Below are 22,115 nucleotides of genomic sequence, written 5' to 3'. Positions count from 1 at the left end.
ACTACAAATAGGGCAAACATAGGAATAAACTCGCTGCAGCCTTGTTTAAAAGACTGCGTGACTAGAGTCAAGACTAGGGTCAAGTTTAAGTTTAAAAGATTGCGTGATTAATCCGTACCTCAAGGAAGGTTTTGTACAAGTCCTCATCCTTAACGCCCTGCTGCTGTTGCTTCTTGCCAGAAAGGGGCAAGCTGGTAGCAGTGCGTGACACGGCCATGGTCCGTGACATCTGGCGTGACGTGGGTTCTCTCATCAATCCACCGCGTGACTGCGCATAGCGTGACATAGGTCTATCCTTGGCCTTCGGACCCGACAGCTCTTGAAGACGCTTGTCTATGTACTCCTCGGATCCCTGCAGTCTCGCGTTTGAAATGCGCTCCTCGACATTCCCGAGGTAGGACAAGACATTAGAACTCAGAGAGAAGCTACTGTACTTAGCCAGCCGTTCCTTGATACCTTCCTGGGTGAAGTGCACGCCTTCCTTGTTCGCTCCTCGCAGCAGCTTAAGATCCAATAGTTCCTCCACAACATTTGCTTTGTCCGCTTCAACATGCGCGTCCCCAAATACCGCCTCCAGGAGCTCCTTGCTCGCGCTCTCCACATCCACTTCCGGCGATAGTGACGCAAGAGTGTGCGACAACGCAGATGATCGTCGATACCGCGAGAAGAACAAGTCATCACAGACAACAGCGAGGCAGCGGTGGAACTCCTTGAGAAAGGCTGGACTTGAGTCATCGCGGAGATCTCCTGCGGCGACATGAGCGAGACAGTGTACAAGTACCACCACGAACTCGCCGACGTTATCCATACGTTCCGTGCGGAGGTACAAAATCCTGTTGTGCGCGTCGTAGAAGAAGGAATTTCTATAGGCGTTCCTCTCCAGGTGCGCGTTAGGGGGGAGCTTCTGGGCGAGTAGGAGGGTGACCGGTAGGTGATGGCAGTGCACGGCAAGCAGATCAACGATGAAGCTGCCGAATTTATAGACGACAAAGGCGCGGCCGGACAAGGTGTTGAGGTCGACTGGCACGAGATCGTCATCACCTCCGTACAGGGTGTCATCCTTGATGTCGATGTAACCTTCTCCGGGAGCTAAGGACAAAAATAGGGGAGATGTAAGTCGATGGTACCTATTTATACAGTTATACTATATACGTGCAAAATACTCTTTTCCCAAGGATTTAAAGACAGAACCCGCGACATATGTCGATGTAACCTCATTTAAGGGTCAAGTGGGTAAGTCATTTTTCTATGATCATCTCTCATATTCTTTGGTTAGCCTTTTAAAAATCTTTACCCTTTTACTAAAATCCGACAAAGGCACAGCTCGTTGTTTGTTTCTTTGTCATAATTTGCTTTTTATTGGGTCATAAGAAATTATGTTTGGAGCGTCGGAGAACCAGGATCATAAAGGATTCAACCCATAGAGGAGAAAAATAACAAAAACAAAGAAGTTATGTTATGTACACCGCACCTGGCGTGTTGAAGGAACCGCCCTTGCCAGCGCCACTTCGCAACAGGGACTTGATGCTATCCAGTTTCTGATACAATGGCGATGACATCAAAAGGTTAGTCAATTCTCCCTCGGCAATTGGCGCAGCCAATCGATAACTCTCCGGCATGGCCTGTACGACAGGTTTCGGTGGCAGTGGAGCCTCGGACTCGATGGTCTGCGCCACGAGGTTATCAACTTGGATACTTTCTTGTAGAGCGAGCACCTCTTCGGCCTATTTGGAACGAAACGCGCAACACAAGTAAGTAAGTAAGTCATGAGAAGTATTATATGGGATCACACTATATAGGTCAAACCAATCTCACGCAACCTGTTACAATGTCTACGTCAAGCTTATGTCACGCAACCCGTAACACTGTCTACGTCAAGTCAATGTCACGCCATCTGTAACACTGTCTACTTCAAGCCAATGTCACGCCACTTGTAATACTGTCTACGTCAAGCCAATGTCCCGCCACTTTAAATACTTTGTATGTCACGCACCTGCGCCTTGTCCTGTTCTGCTTGTTGTTTCTCTTCGTACTCAATCTTCTCTTCCTCTAGTTGCCCCGAGACCTCCGTCATCTTGGCGTTGCGCTTGGCCTCGCGTTTCTTCTTCAGTCTCTCCTCAAGCGAGCTTTGCATGCGCATGCGGTCAGCGTCCATCTTGTTCATGAGTTTTGCTAGGTCTTTACTGTGTTCCTTAAGGATCGCGTCTTGATCCTCTTTGGATGCACCCTGTTTGCCTAATTTTTCAATCTCTTGCTTCACCTGTTATTACAAGACTGATTAAGTACTTGATATGACCTAAATGGAATAAACAGGATGTTTTTGCTATTCAGGTACACAAACACTCCTTACCTTGGCTTTCTTTTCCTTGAGTAGTGTCTCTTTTCGAGCGTTGAGTGCCAAGATAGCCTTCTCGTTCTTCTTCTTCTCCTCTTCCTCCTCCTCCTCTAGCTGCTTCTCAAAAGCTCCCATCTCCTCTTCCAGACGACGCCGCTGTTCCTCTTCAAATTCTAAAGCAGTAAAAGCATATAAATAAGTGGCAGGTTTGCAAATGGGCCTTCACAGTGTTAAATTTTGAAAATGTCGTGTTCCGTGCAAAAATCCTTGGGGCATTTTGAGTATCCCGATGTTCGTGCGAGAGTCCCGGAGGGTGTTACTACAGAGAACCCGAGGGTCGTGCGATGATCCCGAGGTTGTAACGGGGATATAAAGGGTGGTACGGGAATCCCGAGGATCGTGCGAGAATCTCGAGGGTGATACGGGAATCACAGGAGAGGTACGAGTATCCCGGGGGTTGCATGAGAATCCTAAAAAATCCTGGAGGAATCATCTGGTCTATGGTAGCCCCAGAGAAACGCGAGGGAATTCAGAGAGTCGTAATGGAATCCCGAGGGTCGTAATGGATTCCCGAGGGTCGTAATGGAATCACGAGGGTCGAATGGAAATCCTGAGGATCGGTGGAGTCCTGAGGGCCGTGCGTGAGTCCCAAGCGGAGGCGAAGGGGGGGAGGAAATCCCACTGCTCGTGCAAGAATCCCGATTATGGTGAGGGAATCCGGGAGGTGGTAAGAGTTCTGTAGTCTCTCCAGAGTCCCGAAAAAAGTTCGAAACTCCATAGGGTCGCGAGAAAAACCCGAAGTTCTTGCGGGAATCCCGAGGGTCGTGCTGAATTCCCGTGGACGAACCTTGGTTCTGTTGCCGTAACTTGTCCTCGTTCTCTGCGCGCTGCTCGTCAAGTTTCTTCTTGACCTCCTCGAGCTCTCGGGCCGCCGCCATTGCCTTCTCCACAGACTTGCGATGCTCCTCAGCCTGCTCCGGGGTCAGCTGGTTCAAACAGTCGGCGTATTCCTAAGAGACCATGACAACATGTCAATCAATGGATGTCGTTTCTCTCAATGGACTTAAAGAGCCTGGAGCAAGCGGGCAGGAAACATGTGATAATCTAACACGTTAGCATCCAGACACGCATCCATCCAGACACGCTTCCACGTATTGAACACGAATCGCTGTTTATGTTAAATTCCCAAATATGGGAATAATGAAATGTACGAGCGGCTACGAAAAACGAACTGCCTCGTCAGATCCCCGTACTAAAAAACGACTGACTTTTTCAAATCCCCTTACTGAAAATCAGAGATATCTTAGCCCTCCCTCCCTTTGGACAAATTGAACTTCCTCTGTGGCTTCCTCTGTGGCCAGTAAATTTTAAGGGCAAGTTCTTTGCCAACAAACCTTCCCCTTGAAATAAATGATCGTTACAAATGGATTCGAAGGCGTTTGCTTTCGCGGGTTACTCTCTAATGTCTCAACTGTTATATCGACAGACCTTGTAGTGTTTCTCCTTGAGCTCCAGCTTAGCCCTGGCGAATCGGACCTCCCAGTCGGTGAGTGCACCCTGCTGGATCTTCCTCCTCTCCTCGGAATGCTTCTTGTCCATGGCGCTCCGTCGCAGCTGCTGCTGGTTTAACAGTTGCGCGCGTCTCTGCTGAAGTTCCTCTGGGCTCAGCCTTTCGCTCTCCAGCGCCTCCAGCTCTTGTTTGTCTTGGAGTCGGAGCTCCTCTTGTTGCTGCGCGTGACGATCTTCCATCTTGGCCAACGCTTCGTCGACTGCGACTCGTCTTTCTTCCATGTACATGCGCTCAAGGTCTTTCAGTTCTTGGCCCTGCCGCTTATCCAGGACCTGGAGAAAATGGATTTTAAGTGTGCAAGATTGGTCAACAGTGCTATTTAGACCCTGGATAAAACGGTCAAAAAAGTTTAAAAGAGAACAGTGGATAATAGTAGGACCTGGAGAAAATGGATTTCAAGTGTGCAAGATTGGTCAACAGTGCTATTTAGACCCTGGATAAAACGGTCAAAAAAGTTTAAAAGAGAACAGTGGATAATAGTAGGACCTGGAAAAAGTGGAGAAAAAGGATGGAATGTGTGCGGGATTGTTCAACAGTGCTTTCTAGACCCTGGATAAAGCGGACAAAAACGACTAAAAGAGAATACCGGAAGATAGCAGCACGAACCTTTCTTATAACAAACTCAGCCGCTTCAACACCGTTCTCTCGTATGCCTTCGATCATCGCCTGCTTTTCAGCTTCCTTTACCTGTAAACAGGAAAACACATCAGACAGTCATAAGCCATTAACTACAGCTACCTGTCACAGGGGCTGTGCAAGGTGTGCGCGCACCCCCACACCATGGCCGCCAAAATGTATGTCATTTCTTATTAAAGGATCGCAAATGTTGTAATTTTTTCATGATACCTATGACTGTGCAACCCTTAAGGAAATCACGGCTTCCTTAGTTACATATTACGTACGTGCTCGGTGCGGATATCCTGTAGCTCCTTCTTCTGCTCCATCACCTCCCTCGTCATCTCACGCTCCTGCTTGCGCTTCTGAGCCTCCAGCTTCTTGCGTCTTTTCTCTGCAAGCTTCTGCTGCAGACTCGACTGCTGGCGACTGCGGTCTGCATCCAGCTTCTCCATGGCGTCATCGACCTCTTGCTGGTGCTGCGCGAGCAACTGAAACGAGAGGCGCAATCAGTAAAGGGATGGAAATTCAACCTGGAGCGGGGAAGACGGGCTAGAGTGACCTGTGTTTAAGCTGGCTTTATAATCAAAATTATCATCTTTTGTTTAATAGCTTTCAATGACCATGCGCGCCAGCCGTAGGGACGCGATATACCCGATCATTTTATGGCCCAAGAGCGAAGCTAGCAGACCATAAAACATGGAAAAATTCTAGGCTCCATAAGTTCCCGCAGGCCCAAGCAAACAAGGACAATAACATCTTTATTATACAGCGTTTTTGTTATATTTATCGTACATCGCTTTGAGAAATTCCTTGCATCGCAAACTTTTGCATTGTTTCTGAGCGCTAATTACCAATGAAAGCACGCGTTGCACCAAATCTGTATCAAAAAGACTAACATGTTTTCGGTATCGAGAGTGGCTAGTGCTATAATAAGACTCGTTGCGAATACATTATTTCTGTAAAAAGTCAATACGTTGTCAATGGCTTGCCGTGTGTGGAATATCAGTGTTATTCACCTGTTGTAGCTCCTCGGGGCTCATGTTATTCCCGCGCGCTGACAGCTCCGCTGCGTGTCGATCTTTCAGCTCCCTAAGACTACGCTCCTGGTCTGCGGTCTTCATCTGCATGGCCGCTTCCTCGTCGGTTTTAAGCTCTCGTTCAAGTTTCTCTTTCAGTCTCTGCGCTTCCTCTGCATGACGAACCTTCATCTCCTGGATAACGCGCTCCTGCTCCTTCTTCAGCGCCTGCAAAGTACAATGGTGCCCCTATTAAAGAAGGTTCATCAGCCACCCCTTTGTCATTGTTTGCTTCAAAATAACAATCCACGATGTAGTCTGATACTTTATGAACGACAAGTGATTAATGGTATCTTACGGTCCTGTCACACGTACGTTTTTTCTCTTGCAACCTGTCTCAAAAATTGTTGCAGGTCGCACGCGCATTTTTTTGCGTGTGACACCCCCTTTGCAACTTGTTTTGCATTTCTCAAAGTCACACGAAAAGTAGAACGCTCTTCTACTTTCTGCAACAAAGTCGCAGGTAAAACTTCACGTGTGACAGGGCGCGTGCGACCTGCAACAATTTTTTTGCGAGATAAGTTGCAGCCGAAAAATTTACGTTTGACAGGGCCTTTAGTTACTCACTCTAATCAGCCGATTGAAATGGATGCTTTGTGTGTGGTGCAGCCTGTTGGTATTTACTAAGGACCAGTCACATTTATCATACTTGGGATTCCTACCTGCTCTTCGGGGGTTTCCCGTGGGATGATCACTTCCGGGACGACCACGTGATCAGCATCCTTAGGTTTGTTAGCCGCAAGTGCCAGGCTTTGCTCTTCCAGGATGCGTTTGGCCGAGTCCTCCTCGGTTTTGCGTCTGGCCTCCTCTTGTCTACGGGCTAGACGCGCTGCAAGTTTCGCCTGGAAAAACACAAGGGCTTAGACAAAAGGGATCTCAAATATCCTTTATAAATAATTCTTACAAAATATATACGGTAAAGTGTGCGGAGAAATATTGTGCGGGTCATTTCGGCTGAAGCCAAAGAATGACAAAAGGGAACTTAAGCAAATGGACGACGGCATATGGCATAAGGCATATGGAAGACGGACGGCAACGCTCCGCTATGGTGCCGCTTACAGATTTAATATGTAAGACTACGTGTTAAAAGAGCAATGTCTTCTGTCATTCGAAGGGAGCTTTACAAAGAAGGAAAACGTTAACTTCCGGTTGCCGTCCGTCCCTGAGAACTCACCTTGGTGTCCATGAGGCTCTTGTTCTTGCGCTGTTCAAGCTGTTCTTGCAAGAGCTCATTATCTTTACGGAACTGGTCCATGATCTGCTGCTGGAGGACTGCGTCCAGGTTGTTATCTTTGGTCAGCTGCAATGACAAAAGTGCATGCGCTTAGGTCAGACAACAGGTCTTTACAAGGTATAGAGTATTAGATAGTGCTGGAGAGGGTACTTCTAAAGTATGCGTAGTAAAAACTCACGTACCATCATTATCAAAACGGTAATGCCCGTAAATAAGTACTCACTATGGGAGTGAAAACTTACAAGGCTACTATGTTCGTTAACACGTGCCTAAAATTTATATCAACCACCCACTCAAAAAAACGGTTCCTTTACCACCACGTTTACCACCTCTACATGCGTTACCTTGTCTAGAAGTCCTCTGTGAGTCTGTTTGATGACCTCTTTGTGCTCCTCGTTCAGTTTCTTGGTGATCTCAGCCACACCTCGTGCTTCCTCGGCATCGAACCCAGCCTCCAGCGCGGCCATCTCCTGCTCCTGCTGCTTCATTAGCTCTGTGACGTCGCCACCCTCGCTAATCACCTGCCAATCAAATTGTGATGGCGTCAGCAAATTAATCAAGTCTCTGTCATGTGTCTGAGGGGTTTCAATACGTGTCTCGAATCTTTTTGTTGTTATTCTTTCCCTACTGAGGCCATAAAGCACGTTTTGCATTAAGGGTGGTCATCTACCTTCGGTACCTCTACATGTGGTCTACATGTGCCCTGGAACCCTATCTTTTCCTTTACTGTGCACATATACCTTGGTACACCCTATCTTTGCCCTACATGTGCTATAGAAACCTACCTCGACTTTCTCTTTCTGCATGTACCTTTGGTGGTACACTACCTTGGCTTTATCGGCCTACATGTGCTATGGTACCCGGCTACCTTACCTTGGCTTTATCGGCCACTATGTGCTATGATACCCGGATACCCTACCTTGGCTTTATCGACCTACATGTGCTATGGATTCCTATCTTGCCTTTCTTCCTACATGTGCTTTACCTTTGCTTTCTCTGCCTCGTGCGCCTCTCTCATTCTGCGCATCTTATTCCGCTTCCTCTCATCCAGTCTAGACTTGAGTAACGATGTCTGTTGATCTCGGCGATGCGCCAGGTCACGCTGCAACTTCTCTTCAATCTGCATCTGCTCACGCTTCAGCTGTTCAGCTTCGTCCGCGTAAAGCTGTCCGGATGCGACCAGGTCATCCTGGGAAATATCGGACAGAAACAATTCAGAACCTGGGAATCATTGAGTGGCTTGACTAAAAGGATAGCCTTTGTCAATGTCAAGAGAAATGGTTTGAAATTTGTTAATCCAGTCCCCCTTACATAGCCGTCAGCTTAATTTAATGCTTGGCTATTTGAATAACCGTTTCGTTGTACTGAAAGAGTCTCTTCGTGTGTTTTTTGCACTTACAACAGTAGAGCAAAAGTTGTCACCCATACGCCGTCTGTATTCGCCAATCTCCTCGTTAGACGCCTGACCCTCGGATCTGGCAGTACCAGTGATCTCTTCCTGGATAATGGTGTCCTGGACACCTTCCTGCCTCTTGATCAAGGTCTCCACATCTGCCTTTGACTCAATGTCATCTAAACGGATCTTTGACTTGGCGGCCTGTAAGAAGAGTGTAGGATCATTTAATGGTAATTCTTCTTATCGTACGAATAGAGTGGCGCGATAACTCAGTCGTACGGGCTTAGTCTCTTAAAGCCGCATTGTCACCAGTTTACTTCCGGTCGATTACGTAACAATCTCCGATGATTTTTAACGGAAAACGCGAAAAATATTTCAAAATATTGGAAGCATTGTGTTTATTGGAAGTTTCTTTGAGGACGCGATTGATAATTTGGAGCGCATTTCCTGTTTTATATCTCGGATTTTAATAGATTCTTTTGTCTTTTAACGGTTAAGGTTTCCTCCGGAAGTAAACTGGTGACAATACAGCTTTAAGCCAGAGGACCAGGGCTCAAACAACGGTCAGGTCATCTTGGGACTACAAATTTAAAAAGAGTGCGGAATCATCAAATAAATTCTCCTTATCGTACAAATACACTTTGTGTGAACCCCTGGTGGCCAGCGCGTAAGAGTATGGAGCTTCACACATCTGCTGAAACGGGTTCGATTCCCAGTCGAGACACGGATAGTCCTTCTGTTTCTCGGCCCTGAATTTGACTTGTTAAACGTATGTGAGCTTACTAAAACCTTTCTTAATATGCAATCAAAATGTAAAGTGCTTAGAACTTGGTTGATGTAAGCACTACATAAATATCTCTTTATTTCACTTCTCATCCCTTTACCTCTTCTTTCTGTTTCCTGAGTAGCGCTGCCTCCTTCTCCTCCCTCCTCCGCCTCAGTTTCTCCCTCAGGCTTGCCATCTGTTTCTCCTTCTCCGAGTCCAGCGTGGTCGCGAGGTTTGCAATCTGGCGCTCGTGGTCGTCCATGATTGCACGCATCTCGTCCTCGGTCAGGTCTCCTGGCGACACGGAAAACACTTGTCATATAAAAGTTGTGCCAAAATATCAATTCTTCTTTGCCACTTACATTCTTTTCTTCAAAACCTTCCTTTTCCCTTGTCTAATATCGAACACTCTCTAGTGTCTACCTTCTTATACCTTTTTCCGATATCTCCCCTCTCACATTATTTTCCGATATCTCCCCTCCTCACATCCTTTTCCGATATTCCCCCTGCACATTCTTGCCGACACGAAAATGCAGGTCAAAAAAATGAAGTAATGCACAGTCAATAAGATGCACTATAGCACCTCGTCTAATGACTTTTAAGCGCTCCATCACTCTTCAATGAGGTGTCGCCTAGAGCGTTTGTGTTTGTACGCTAGAGTAATTTTCCATCTTCAATGCCTTGTGTAGCGTTACAGGACTGTTTATGTTTTCCCCCGTCTTACCTGCCGCAAGCTTATTTGCCAGATCCTCTGAGAGCTCCTTCATCGCCTCAGCAAGCTTGGCATCCTGGGAAAAAATAAAGAACGAAAAACTGGTTTTAGATTTTATTTTACTCAATCGCATACCTAAGGGAAAGAAGCTACATAGAAGATAACTGTAGATGAACAGTGCATGGGAGTAGATGTATAATTTCCCAGAAAATATTCCCTTTACCTGCTCTTTGAGAAGCTTGTGTACAGCGGTCTCCTCTTCTCGTTCCAGGCCTTGCTCCAGGTGGACTCGTTCAGCATTCATTCTTCGCATGAACTCGCTGACGTCACTAGTGCCATGGACTTGCCACTGCAGACCGGTGGAGCCTTCAGAGGCAACACCTATTTGACCAGCGGTAGCTGCACCAGTAGAGCCTCCTGATTGGTAGACAGTCGTGGAGGTGAAGGTCGTGCCAGGGGTCGGTAGAACGACACCCCTTCCAGCTTGAGCAGCATGAGCTGGGGAAAGAAGAATAATGTCTTCAACGTGCTTGTTTTTTTACACTAGTTACATTATTTTTTCTGAAAGTTTTCCCCAATCGAACACTCTCTGCTGTTTACTTTCACACCCTTCCCCTCTCACGACCTTTTCCGTATATCCCCTCTCACAACCTTTTCCGTATCTCCCATCTCATACCCTTTTCCGGTATCTCCTCTCTCGCATCCTTTTCCGGTATCTCCTCTCACATCTTTTCCGGTATCTCCCATCTCCCATCCTTTTCCGGTATCTCCCCTCTGACACCCTTATCCGGTATCGCCAATCTCACATCCTTTTCCGCCATCTAACATCATCACACCATTGAAACACCGTCTCCACCTCCCTACCTGCTTGCACGCCGAACCCTTCTTTCTCGACCTTCTCTAGCAGCATCTGCAGACTCGCCATCAGCTCGTGTTCCCTGAGCTGTGATCCTGCGGTCATGCCCTTGTGGCGGTCTGGGTCAAGAATCTCTGGAGCACCTGTTCCACTCATCTGATATCCCTCTTTATCTGTTCCCCCGGCACCGTCACGATTCGCTTCGCGGGTTGCCTAGTAAAACGACAGATTTAGAACTAACTCACGTGTTTTATTAAAAAAGACTAATTAGAGGATTATTTTAAGTAAAGTGAAGTAAAAGCATAAGTACTACCCAGCAACTTATGACTACACCTGTCATACATAAAAAATACATGATATCGAAACAAGACAAAAGTGGTAAAGAGTTATCAAACTTATTTTCACTTTTGTCTTAGCTTGACTTAAAAGATATTATTCAACTGCCCCGCTTCCCAATTAAATTCCCACCCTAAAGTATTCCCACAGCAAACCTTGATAAGGGCAGACACGTCCATGTTTTCCAGCATTCCCTTGAGATTCTCTGTCTGATTCATAATGCGGTCGAAGAACCCCTTCAAGTCGGCCTGGTGCCTGGAGAGTTGAGAGCTCACGTGCAGCGTCTGGTCCTCTAACTTATCGAACAGAGTACGAACGTTGAAATTCTCCAGTTCAAACTTAACATTATGGCTCTCGTAAGAGGCTGCTCCCTCGGCCACGCCCCGGGGCCCGAGCTCATCAGGGCTATCGTCTATCCCTGGAATGGGAACCACAGGAATGGGAGCCCCCAAGGCTTTGTACTTGGGCCGTAACGCGATGATCGGGTAGCGTGCGAAGCTTCGTGGTCGCCAGATGACTATAGCAATGACGAGCATTACGATGCAGATCACCATGAAGGCCGTCATTCCGTAGATCACGGTCCAGTTCGGAGCAAGATTCTTGGGCTGAAAAATTCGATTTACCATCAACTCTCGCCTTGCAAACATCCTGTTATAGACAGGTACAATTCCAAACGAGACCGAAATTCAAACAAATGACTGAGAAGTATCTCCGGTTATTACTGACTCTCACTACCGGCTTAATACGCAACACCATTCAATAATTTACAGAAGCACAATCACAACAGCGACATACACTAAAGCCTGCTTTAAAGATAACTAAACCACGGTCCCATAGGTTTCCGTAATAATGAGAGCTAACTGTACATGTACATGTTTCTAACTTCTTATGTTAGTCCCTTCATGTGTCCCTGGCATCGTTTGCCAATAAATGAAAACGAATAAACAAAATATTTCCCCAAAAAAAATTGTATTTTGCTAGGCACCCATACACTTGACATCCAAGCAAATAATAGTTTAACAGGGAAAATTCTTTTACTCGTTGTTGCTGAACGTCCCCTGACATCAGCTGAACCGACAGCACGTATTTTTCTGACAATTTAAGTGATATAAACGAAGGTGACTCCTAAGTAATAATGCTCAAATGATCTTAGTATTAGTTCTCCAAATGAATATAATTGTTGCCTGTATACTGGCCATACTGACCTGTGCCTGCCCAACCCCTAGAGTGCTCAAGGTCCCTTCGCTCAGCGGGCCCATTGTAAAGTTACCAGGGCACTCTTGGGCGATGTCCATCACAGACACCACAGTCTCCCGCATGGGTACAGCATTATCATAGAACACGAACACTCCCGCCTGCTTGAACGCGTGCACGAAGAACGACAGCGTCTTGTTAGTTTCCGTCACAACAGAGTGAAGCTCGCGGAATGTTCCAAAGTCGAAATCGGGGTTGGTGTTGAAGAGATGGTTCTTTCTGTAACGCGGGTAGTGGCTCAAGGAGCGGTTCTGGGTGTTGAGGGACACCCTGAACATGATAGCATCATTAAGACGTAGGCACAGCGAAGGGTTTGTCACTTTACTCGTCAGGTTAGTAGTGATGGGTGTCGTGGTATTTGAGGTGTCAACGGCGCGACGCCTTCGTCTCCGCGCGACAGGCTCTGCGTCTTCTCTCACCACAACTAGGGATGAGGCTTCTTCAACGGAGTTCGGGCTGACACCCTGCGTGGCCTGGCCATCAAGGCTGACATACTGGGCTGTATGAGGGTCCGTATCGGTATCCCCTATCCCAAGCTCACCAGTGACAATAGTTGTCGTGCTAGTAGTACCATTCGACACCACGTATTCAAGTTTTCCGAGCTCGTTCCTGCGGATTACGATGGTGGGCTTGTTAGCTTGACACTCGGTGTCGCAGTTCACGGTATCGTAATTGCAGAGGCAGGTGCCAAGGTTCTCTCTGAATGTTCCGCCTCCAGACGCAGCGCATGCCACGTTACAGAGGTTCTGGGCGTCTATTTTAGATACACATTGTTGGGTGGAAGCCAAGCGAACCTGGCTTGTGTCGCATCGTGGCGCAACCTGAGGGGATGCAAGAGAAATGCAATGTTATGTTCATGTACACACTTATTTTTTATTGTTGTTTTTATTTAGATAATCTAAGATGGTTCTCATTACGTGATCCCAGTCCGATAACATAGCTAATCCTGGGTACGAATGCTAGAATCTGATTACTTCGCGTTCTTATGAATCACTGCTGACTTTATTTGAAATCAGTGCACTAATATAGACCCTGAAGTTGAATTGTTATAGTTGTAAACCTTTAATTTCGCTTTGAAATAATAAATATTTCGAAAGCACTTTGCAACACCTAACGCTTGTTGATAAAAATACGAATTTGAAGTGCTTGATGCGGGTATGCTGGTTATTTCAAGATGGCAATCGGCTAGGGAAAGTTGAAAAAGCTGGCTCTAAGTACGCTCTATGTAAGCGCTTAGAACAGGCCCGTGTAACAACTAAAGAAACATGCGCACAAGCCTGTGTTTTATGTACATCATATATTACATACCTCGGGCTGGCAGTCTTTCTCGCTGTTTCCTTCTAATACCGTCAAGTCCTCGTTATAACACACATACCCGGACTGGCAGATACACGACCTGTCCGATAACTGGAATGACCGGAATTTACCGATGCACGTGCACGTGGCCGCGCCCACATCGGAAGTCGAACTGCTACCGCACCTGAGACACGCCTTCCCTCCAGGCTGATCATTAAAATCACCTGCTGAACACTTCTTGCAGTCGGACGGACTAGTGGCCAACTCTCGGTCTCCGTAATGTCCGGGAGAACAAGGGTTCTTGTCGCCGCTACCTTCCGGGCAGAAATGCCCGAGCGGACATGGGTTCTTGTGAGGACCGATAGTTCCCGCAGGGCAGAAGTATCCAGGCGGACAAATAGTACAGTTTAAGCGCTCCGGGTGATTTCCGTATGTCCCGGCGCGGCAGATCTGGCAGTTGGCTTCTACAGAGGCACGGGGCTTGTCCTTGGTGAGGGCGAAGTGGCCGAGATCGCACAGTTTGGGAAATCCGCTCCCTGGCGGGCAGTAGTAGGGGTATTCGCAGGGGGTGTAGGTGTCGGAACCGTTGGGACAGTAGTGGCCACCTGGAATGAGAAAAAAAAAAAGAAGAAAAGAGTTATCTACTTCCAGTAGCAAACGAATTGTGGAAAATTGTGTACTCGCAATACATGCAGAAGTGTCCCTAATGGGTAGTTTCTTGGTGTTACGGAGCACCAGCACCAAAAAACAAATCGGAACAAAAGCCACAAACAAAGACCTTAGAACGAGACAATGGAATAGAGTACAAAGGCCTTTAGCACCAAAAACAAAGCTCTCCGTAACACCAAGGAATACCCAAAAATTTTAAGTGGCCTTACCAGGGCAAATGTAGGGCTCAGCAGTTGTATAATTACAGAATCTGCCTGCAGGACAATACGTTTCGTACTTCGCTCCTTCCCGACAGAAATACTTGGGTCTGCACGGGATGCCGTCAATGTTGGTCTCGTTATATGGGCAGTAGTGACCACCCGGACAGGGCGAGCAGTCAGACTGGTTCCGCGCCCCAACTACCTTCCGCCGGGTCCCTGCCTCACACAGCTGAGGGACCTGCGCCGACAAGCAGTAGTGGCCAAGAGGACATGCGCTGTTGTTGTAATTATTCATGCCCGTTACGTTACACCAGTATCCGGCAGGACACTTGAAACAGTCGTCCAGGTCTTCCCCCCCGGGGATGTCACGGTAGCGGTGGATTGGGCAGGGCGTCGGGTAGGACCTGAGCTTGCAGTAGTGGCCAGGAGGGCAAGGAACGCCAAACGCAGTGCCTAGATGTTAGGGTAAGTAATAATGTTAGAAAATACAATTTTACGGTGTACATTATCTACAGTGGTTTTCCGTGCAAATAGTGGGCACTAGACTATCTTTAACTATTCCCAAAAGCGAGGTACAGCTAAATCTCGCCTTACTACCACCCCGATATTACGTACACCTCGTTATGAGGTGTAAATAAAAAGGAACAGACTTTCACTGCTACAGTCACTAAAAGATGGTTTCTAGGGTATCCATAGTCTGCTTAGCAGCCGCTTTTAGTGTCACCCCCGACGTGCCTGCATGATAGTGAGAGTTGACTGTAATAATCTAACTATATCAAAGGATAGTAAGTACATTATAGGATCACTCACCATTAACACAATAGCGTCCAGCAGGACATGGTGTGCAATCGTCAACCGTGCCCGCACCACCGGTATAGTTCTTCATCGTATTATCAGGACAGGGTAAAGGCGCTTGTGTTCCCTTGGGACAATAATGCCCCATCTTGCAAGGCCCTGCTTCCACCGGAGGCCAGTAGCCATCAGGGTTAGGGTCAGGGCTACCGCTCTTACAGAAATACCCTCCCATACATTGCTCCGTGATCTCGCCAAGCCGACAATAATAGCCCCGCACGCAAGGCAGACACTGGGAGGAATTGGCAAGCCCTGTCATGTTATCGTACGTGAAGGTCCCATTAGGGCATAGGATGGGTACAGTCACGCCCGCCGGACAATAGTTATGGCTCGGACACTTCTTGGCGTCCGGATCGCAGTAGTAGCCAGCAGGGCAGGGGTCACAGGTAGGCTGGCCCTCACGCTTCTGGTTATAACCTGAATGCGAAAGCTTGTAGTTAGCAAACTGCTTCTTCTAGCAGTAGCAGTATTGATTAGCTGATTTAGTTGTACATTAGAGTATTCAACAGAATAGGAAAGTATTATGAAAATTCTTCTAAATATTTCAGCTAAATCCTGCTTTCACAAGTCTCATTTGCGTGCCCATGGTGATAAGATATGGGTCAATAAAAGTCTATGAGGAACACGCTGCAACCAATTACCGACTAGAGCTCTAAACCACAAACCATGCCTGACAAGAATAAAAGAAGCCTTACCTGGCTCACACCGAACTGGCATGGCACTTCCAAGTGGACACTTGTGTTCTTTTGGACAGAGGTATCCGACCGGTTCGGACACACTCGCTTGAGAATTTTCGGGACAATAATATCCCGGGGCACACTTGTCCGTTGGCTTGCTGTTCCCAAATCCTTCACAGTACCAGCCAGGAGTGCAATTAAGGCAATGGTCAAACGCAGCCGCTCCTGTTGTGTTGCGGAATGTACCAGGCTGGCATTGCTCAGGGGTCTGAGTCCCTTCGACGCAGTAATGGCCAACAGGGCAGAGACCATTTCGGGGGTATTTCGAAGAAGGGCTGGGCGTGGCCGAATCGGCGCCACCTTCGCAGAAGTGTCCAGCAGCACATGGCCCCTTAGGCATTGTGAGCCCAGCTTCAGAGCAGAATTGTCCGGCCGGACAGTCCGTGCATTGGTCACTAGAGGATAGTCCAGTGCGGTTGCCATAAGTGCCAAGTCCGCAGGGTTTGGGGGTGCCGTCGGGGCAGTAGTAGCCGGCTTTGCAGGGCTCCACTTTGGTCATGTTCTGGTAGGGACACATGCTTCCTGGGCCACATTTGGTACAGTTGCCCTGGCCGCGGTTAGGCTGGTAACTGCCAGGTTCACAACTAAGTGGTGCGTTGGTACCTAAACAAATCAGAAATCGTTTCAAACTTTCTTTCTCGTTTAAATACTTTTAATGATCCTCCGAAAATAAAATAAATAAATGTTTGTTGTCTGTGGCCGTTGTTGCATAGAGAGTATAGAGTTAGTGTATAGAGTCAGTCAAAATTTCCTTCTATATTTATGAATTACTAAGAGCCTTGTATTTGGGACGAGAGTTTTGTGTTACTGTGCATCCAGGTAGAAATATTTTACATATAATAAAGCCAATGACTCTTAGGCAAACACAACGCAAAGCCCCGTCCTTACACTCGGTGTCTTTTCAGTGACATTGCATTAAGCGGACATAGCTCCTGATAAAATCGTTTACACAATCCCCAGAGTGCATGGTGTGAACATTGCAAGTCAAAAGAAAACAATTAGCCCCAGCCCCCCCCCCATCTCCTTCGCGTTGCCTCGCTAGCACTTGCATCTCTGTCGTTTACTTGGGAGGAAGGACTTTCCGATATAATATTAAGGGAGCAGCAAGAGGAATAATAACATTCTACTAATGCATTAAAAAGGAAAAAAATATCTCGCATCTTGTCCGTGTCACTCACCTTTAGGGCAAAAGAACCCTGGAGGACACAGGTATCCCATGGATGGATCATTGGGTTCCGGTGTGCTAGACCCCCCGGTACATACATAGCCAGCATGGCAATCAGGGGGGCCTCCGACAGACACCGTACTGTTAGGACAGTACTGCCCCACTGGGCATGGCATGCACTGCGTACGATTCCAAATACGCCCAGCGTTGTGATAAAAACCAGCTGGACACGATATCGGGGCGCTGCCATTCGGACAATAGTGTCCGGGAGGACATGCATCGTTCAAGAACTCGAAGATAAAGTCCGAGTATTCTGTGTAGTCTTTTGCACGGCGATCGTTCTCTGGGTTTGGTACCTGGGCCCCCTGGGTGCAGAAATAGCCCCCCCAGCAAGGCGCAGTTGGGCTGTCAAGACCGGGGGTAGCACAGTAATGACCGGGACTGCAGAGGGTGCAGTTCCCAGTGTGCATCAAGCCGCGAACGTTGCTGAAGGTACCTGGAATGAAAATTTAAAAAAAGGAAAAAATGCCTTAAAAAATGAATTTTATATTTTTCTAAGCCACTTGCGGCGACAACTAGTCATCCCTCGGGAATCTCTGGGAATACATAAAGTTGTACACAAATTTATTTGCCAAATTCCATCGGAAACATAATAGCTCAAACTAGCCGTTGGAAATAAATGATTTTTCACACTTTGCTCGGGTGAAAAAAAGCCGCTTATATTAAAGGCGCGCTAGCTGAATTATTAGCCTTGAATCATTCGAAGTGAAACAGAACAATTTATTTTTCTAGAAAGACACTCACATGTATTTTCATTCAAGAGCAATTCCCAGTAGTATATACACGAGGCGGCCAAACCGAAATAAAGCCTTTCTCACTAGAGGCCTAGGACAAAACATATAGAAACAGAGAAAATACGACAACTCGAACTTACGCTCAGGGCATGGATGATCCCTATAGTTTCCAGTCCCCTCAGGGCAGAAGTGTCCGGCCTCACATAACACAGGTATCACTACGCCATTGTAGGTAGCATTACAGTAGAATCCAGCAGGGCAAACCTTGCAGTTGCTCTGGAGCACTTCATTCTGATAGTACCCACTGGGACAACGTTCAGGGGTGGGGCTGCCACGTGGGCACCTGTGCCCTGTAATACACCCATATTCCGATGGGGACCCTGTGGCCTGGCCGCCCGGGCAATAAAAACTTGGATTACAATCAGCGGTAGGAGCCTCGAGGCCATTTCCCGCGCAGTACTTCCCGGCAGTGCAATTTCTACAATTACTAGGACCTGTGTTTCCGAGACTCCCGGAAAATGTTCCGCTTGGGCAAGGTTCGGGTATCCCAGTCCCTCTCGGACAGTAATGACCAGCCAGGCACTGGTGCTGGTTGGGGACAGTTGAGCTTTCATTACAGAAGAAGCCCGCTGTGCATTGGTCACTGGGCGTGGAGAGGCCGGCACGAGCGCAGTAAGACCCGAGATCACATGATCTTGGTTTCTCGGACCCCTCGGGACAGTAGTGGCCAGCTGGGCAAATATCACCTAAAGGAGAGACAGAGATCATATAGTTTTTCGCGATAGTAAAGATAGATAAAGAGACTTGAAAAGGAGCCTTTAAAAAGCAATATTTTCTTTTATAGATAACCAAATAAAAAAAGCGAAACGGAAAATAGAGCAACTGACTGACTCTAAATGCCCTGATTACGGAGGTCCTATCAGTAGTCTTGTATCATGACATGGACTAAAAACAAAACTGTATCTCTAACTGACTCTAAATGCCCTGATTACGGAGGTCCTACCTGTAGTCTTGTTCCAGGCTGGACAGACACACTCAAAGGACCTATAACAAGTATCGGCAGGGCTGGTAGCGTTGCCATAGTTAGCGACGCCGATATCTCCGGGTCTGTTCGACCAAGATCCCCCGGAGCAATAGAAGCCCGCGTCACAAGGGCCGTTGGGGCTCGTTCGCCCGTACCCCGCACAATACGACCCTGCAGGGCACAACTTGCATGCTGACACCGAGGGCTGTCCCGTGAGGTTGTTGAAGGTCCCTGGTTGGCAAGGGAACTGGTTGTGGAACCGGGTGCCGTTAGGGCAGTAATGACCAGCTGGGCAGTCAGTCGGTGTAATGGTGGTCCCATTACAAAAGAACCCTGCACAAAAATAAACACCTCAATTTAGTCGAAAACATTTTTTCTTATCTAAAAAATTTTTTGTTGTTCCTTGAAGAATGTAGCGCTAAAAAAGCTGGATGCAATGGTTGGTTGCAATGTTCCTTTCTCTTTTGCTAACGAGCTTTTGTATCACGTAAAAGAGATAATGATTTATAAAGCCCCTAGTCAATAATGGTTCTAAGCTTTTTTTTTTTTTAAATCCTATTCAAAAAAAAAGAAAGCATGGCCCCATCCTGGAACAGAGGAACACAAGCTTCTAGTAAGCTCAAATATGTTCAACAAGTCAAATTCATGACCGAGAATAAGAAAGATGCTATCCATGTCTCGACCTGGAATCGAACCAGTTTCGGTAGAGGTGAGAGGCACCGTATGCTGACACTGTGCGCCAGCTAAAAGCGCAGAATAGGCCATTCCAGCTATAAGCATGCGCGTGCACTCACCATGGAAACCTACCTCATCTACCAGCATGCAGCGCGCGCTTCGTTTGATGTAAGCTTAAAAAAGCGCGCGCTGCATTCTGGTTTGAAGTAGGTTTCTTTGGTTATGCGCGCGCAAAGTTATAGCTGGAATGGCCTATTGAAAACAAGCACCGACTATGCTTTACCTTGAGGGCACATCTTGCAAGCCGCCATCTGAGCATGAGGTGCATAGAAGCCGGCGAGGCATGGGACTGCATTAGGACTTCCCTCAGGACACTCATGCCCAGGTGGGCAGATACCGCCGACACCCGAGAAGCCAGTCGTGGGCTCACTTATGTTTACTCCGCTTGTACAATAGAAGCCTGAAAAGCAGCGAAAATATGAGATGGTAGAACAACTTTTAAGAACCCTTTCTGTGGCATAGAGATTTAGGGGCGGAAAGAGCACGTAGGATACAGCAACCTCTAGACTGGGAGTTAAGGTATCTGAACTTTTAAGCAAGGAGGAAAAGGGTAAAAATATTGGAGGACAAAATTTGAGGCTTTATTATCAGTTGCACATCTGGTTGACGCATAAACATTTAAATATATTAAACAGATGACTAAGGATACAGATGACTAAGGATACAGATGACTAAGGATACAGATGGATTTCCGAAAACTAGCTCCCTTGTAAACGAGGGCCAACAGACAACTCATGACCAAGCTCCTTTAAAGACCCTTTGTCCTACTTGTGTGACAGTGCGGACGAGAAAAGAACTGGCGGTAGCTGTGTTACCTGCAGCACATTTGCTGCTCTCCGTAGACATCCCGGGTGACTGACAGAAGTAACCTCCCGTGCACTGGGTACACTCCCCGATACTCGCCAGGCCAGCGGTCTTCCCAAACGTGCCCACCGGGCAGGGCTGTGTGTCGTACCCAGTGCCACTCAGGCAGTACCGGCCTTGGGGGCATGGGTCGGGCGTGGTTCCTCGGATACACTGCGAGCCGGCTGGACATTCGTAGCAAACGGCAGCTCCTACGGAAAAAGAAGGAGTCACAAGTTTTATACCCCTTCTACTCATATCCAGCTTTATACGTCCGGTAGAATATTACCTGTGTGATTCATAAAGGTCCCGTTCGCACAGGCATACGGTTTAGGCGATCCTTCCGGACAGTAATGACCAATCGGACACTTATCACCGGACACCCCATCCACAGGTCGACTATCGCTCGCATTTGCAGTGCAGTAATAGCCTGGCTTACAATCCCCAGTGACAGCAGTGAGACCAGTGGTCTCACAGTACTTGCCCCCTTCACATGGTACGCAGTCCGCCTCTCGGGCTTTGCCTCGGTAAGGATTATAGGACCCCTTGGGACAAGGCACCGGGACGGGAGTGCCCTCTGGGCAGTATGTCCCGTTAGGACATTCGGTACCGTAGGGCTTGTTGACGGGGGAGGGTTCAGTGGAGCGCCCTGAGCACCAGTGACCTGCACTGCACTTAAGATTGGGGTAGATGGTGGGGGGAGAGCAGTAGAAGCCTGGACTGCAGTCATTGCATTCGGATTGAGACTTGAGCTTGGTTGAGTTACCGAACGTTCCTGAAAGATCACTAAAGTACATTAGCTAAAGACCATGGTTTCGACTAGACGAATCTTAAATATATATATAATATATGTAAGAACTTTTGATGAAAAATGAGATATTTCTCGTTTATGGAGGTCGCTTTTATTCACGACGATTAAGCACTTTCTAGGTAGCTTAAAAAACGTTCGTTTTGCAGAGGGTTTAGATGAAATAGAAGGCGTACTCACCGGCTTCACATTGGGTCGGCGACGAGGAGCCCTGGGGACAATAGAATCCCATCGGGCACTCGTCACCAGTCAACGCATCTGTTGGGTTTGGTACTGAAGCATTTATAAAACAAAGGTAGCCTGAAATATAAAAACACCCAAAAACGAACCAATGAGACATACAAAGCTTTAGGGCAAACGAAAAATGAGATTGTGTCCATAAAAAGCCCCTAGACAGAGTGTTATCCAGGGAAAACGAGACTTGGGCTGTCCAGTTTTCTTAGCAACAACCTTCTTGATATGACTATATGTGTGTTTATATATACAACACAAAAACAGAGAATAATGGCGAAAAGCCATATCTTTGCTAGCAGGAGAAAAGGGTTATCAAATCACTAATAGATATTCATATATACTAATACACTATACTTAGTCTGTAGATCACTGTTTGGGGTAGCGATACACCCCCGCCCCCCTTATATATACTTATACACATAAACTTATAAACATATACTTATAAACAAATACTTAACGGTTAGACTACGAGTTCGAGTTTTTCTATGAGTAAATAGATAGTCGACGAGGTGCGTAGCTCATAAAAAACAAGAACTAGTAGTCTTTTTCGCCGCTTTTTCACTACTCACTATCTATGGCTCAATAGATAGTGAGTACGGGAGCCA

General features: G+C 47.2%; 1 protein-coding gene and 1 long non-coding RNA gene across 8 annotated transcripts in view; one reads left to right on the top strand and one right to left on the bottom strand.

The window, feature by feature from the left end:
• The window catches only part of LOC5510971, a 67,547-nt gene that overhangs the window by 1,260 nt on the left and 44,172 nt on the right, over nt 1-22,115 (bottom strand). For all 7 annotated transcript variants that reach the window (XM_048732683.1, XM_048732684.1, XM_048732686.1 and 4 more), the window contains 31 exons: nt 21,457-21,576; nt 20,758-21,243; nt 20,441-20,680; nt 19,849-20,025; nt 18,870-19,223; nt 18,007-18,612; nt 17,086-17,568; nt 15,866-16,510; nt 15,129-15,587; nt 14,328-14,771; nt 13,462-14,054; nt 12,105-12,974; nt 11,055-11,504; nt 10,572-10,776; nt 9,931-10,205; nt 9,720-9,783; nt 9,114-9,289; nt 8,233-8,430; nt 7,819-8,022; nt 7,178-7,354; nt 6,774-6,899; nt 6,262-6,441; nt 5,540-5,767; nt 4,808-5,011; nt 4,512-4,592; nt 3,824-4,177; nt 3,183-3,345; nt 2,351-2,508; nt 1,994-2,260; nt 1,472-1,724; nt 119-1,089 (listed from right to left, as the gene is read on the bottom strand). In XM_048732683.1, the coding sequence (XP_048588640.1) occupies nt 119-1,089; nt 1,472-1,724; nt 1,994-2,260; nt 2,351-2,508; nt 3,183-3,345; nt 3,824-4,177; nt 4,512-4,592; nt 4,808-5,011; nt 5,540-5,767; nt 6,262-6,441; nt 6,774-6,899; nt 7,178-7,354; nt 7,819-8,022; nt 8,233-8,430; nt 9,114-9,289; nt 9,720-9,783; nt 9,931-10,205; nt 10,572-10,776; nt 11,055-11,504; nt 12,105-12,974; nt 13,462-14,054; nt 14,328-14,771; nt 15,129-15,587; nt 15,866-16,510; nt 17,086-17,568; nt 18,007-18,612; nt 18,870-19,223; nt 19,849-20,025; nt 20,441-20,680; nt 20,758-21,243; nt 21,457-21,576 (10,211 nt within the window). The remainder of the gene's footprint in view (nt 1-118; nt 1,090-1,471; nt 1,725-1,993; nt 2,261-2,350; nt 2,509-3,182; nt 3,346-3,823; nt 4,178-4,511; nt 4,593-4,807; nt 5,012-5,539; nt 5,768-6,261; nt 6,442-6,773; nt 6,900-7,177; nt 7,355-7,818; nt 8,023-8,232; nt 8,431-9,113; nt 9,290-9,719; nt 9,784-9,930; nt 10,206-10,571; nt 10,777-11,054; nt 11,505-12,104; nt 12,975-13,461; nt 14,055-14,327; nt 14,772-15,128; nt 15,588-15,865; nt 16,511-17,085; nt 17,569-18,006; nt 18,613-18,869; nt 19,224-19,848; nt 20,026-20,440; nt 20,681-20,757; nt 21,244-21,456; nt 21,577-22,115) is intronic.
• LOC125572299 lies at nt 971-1,409 on the top strand. The gene is made up of 2 exons (XR_007313753.1): nt 971-1,112; nt 1,372-1,409. It is a non-coding gene; the product is annotated as an uncharacterized LOC125572299 (long non-coding RNA).

This window comes from Nematostella vectensis, chromosome 9, assembly GCF_932526225.1.
Source record: "Nematostella vectensis chromosome 9, jaNemVect1.1, whole genome shotgun sequence".
In the NCBI taxonomy this organism is placed as follows: Eukaryota; Metazoa; Cnidaria; class Anthozoa; order Actiniaria; family Edwardsiidae; genus Nematostella; species Nematostella vectensis.
The sequence above is the reverse complement of the archived record's forward strand: the minus strand, read 5'-3'. Positions and strand labels throughout refer to the sequence as shown.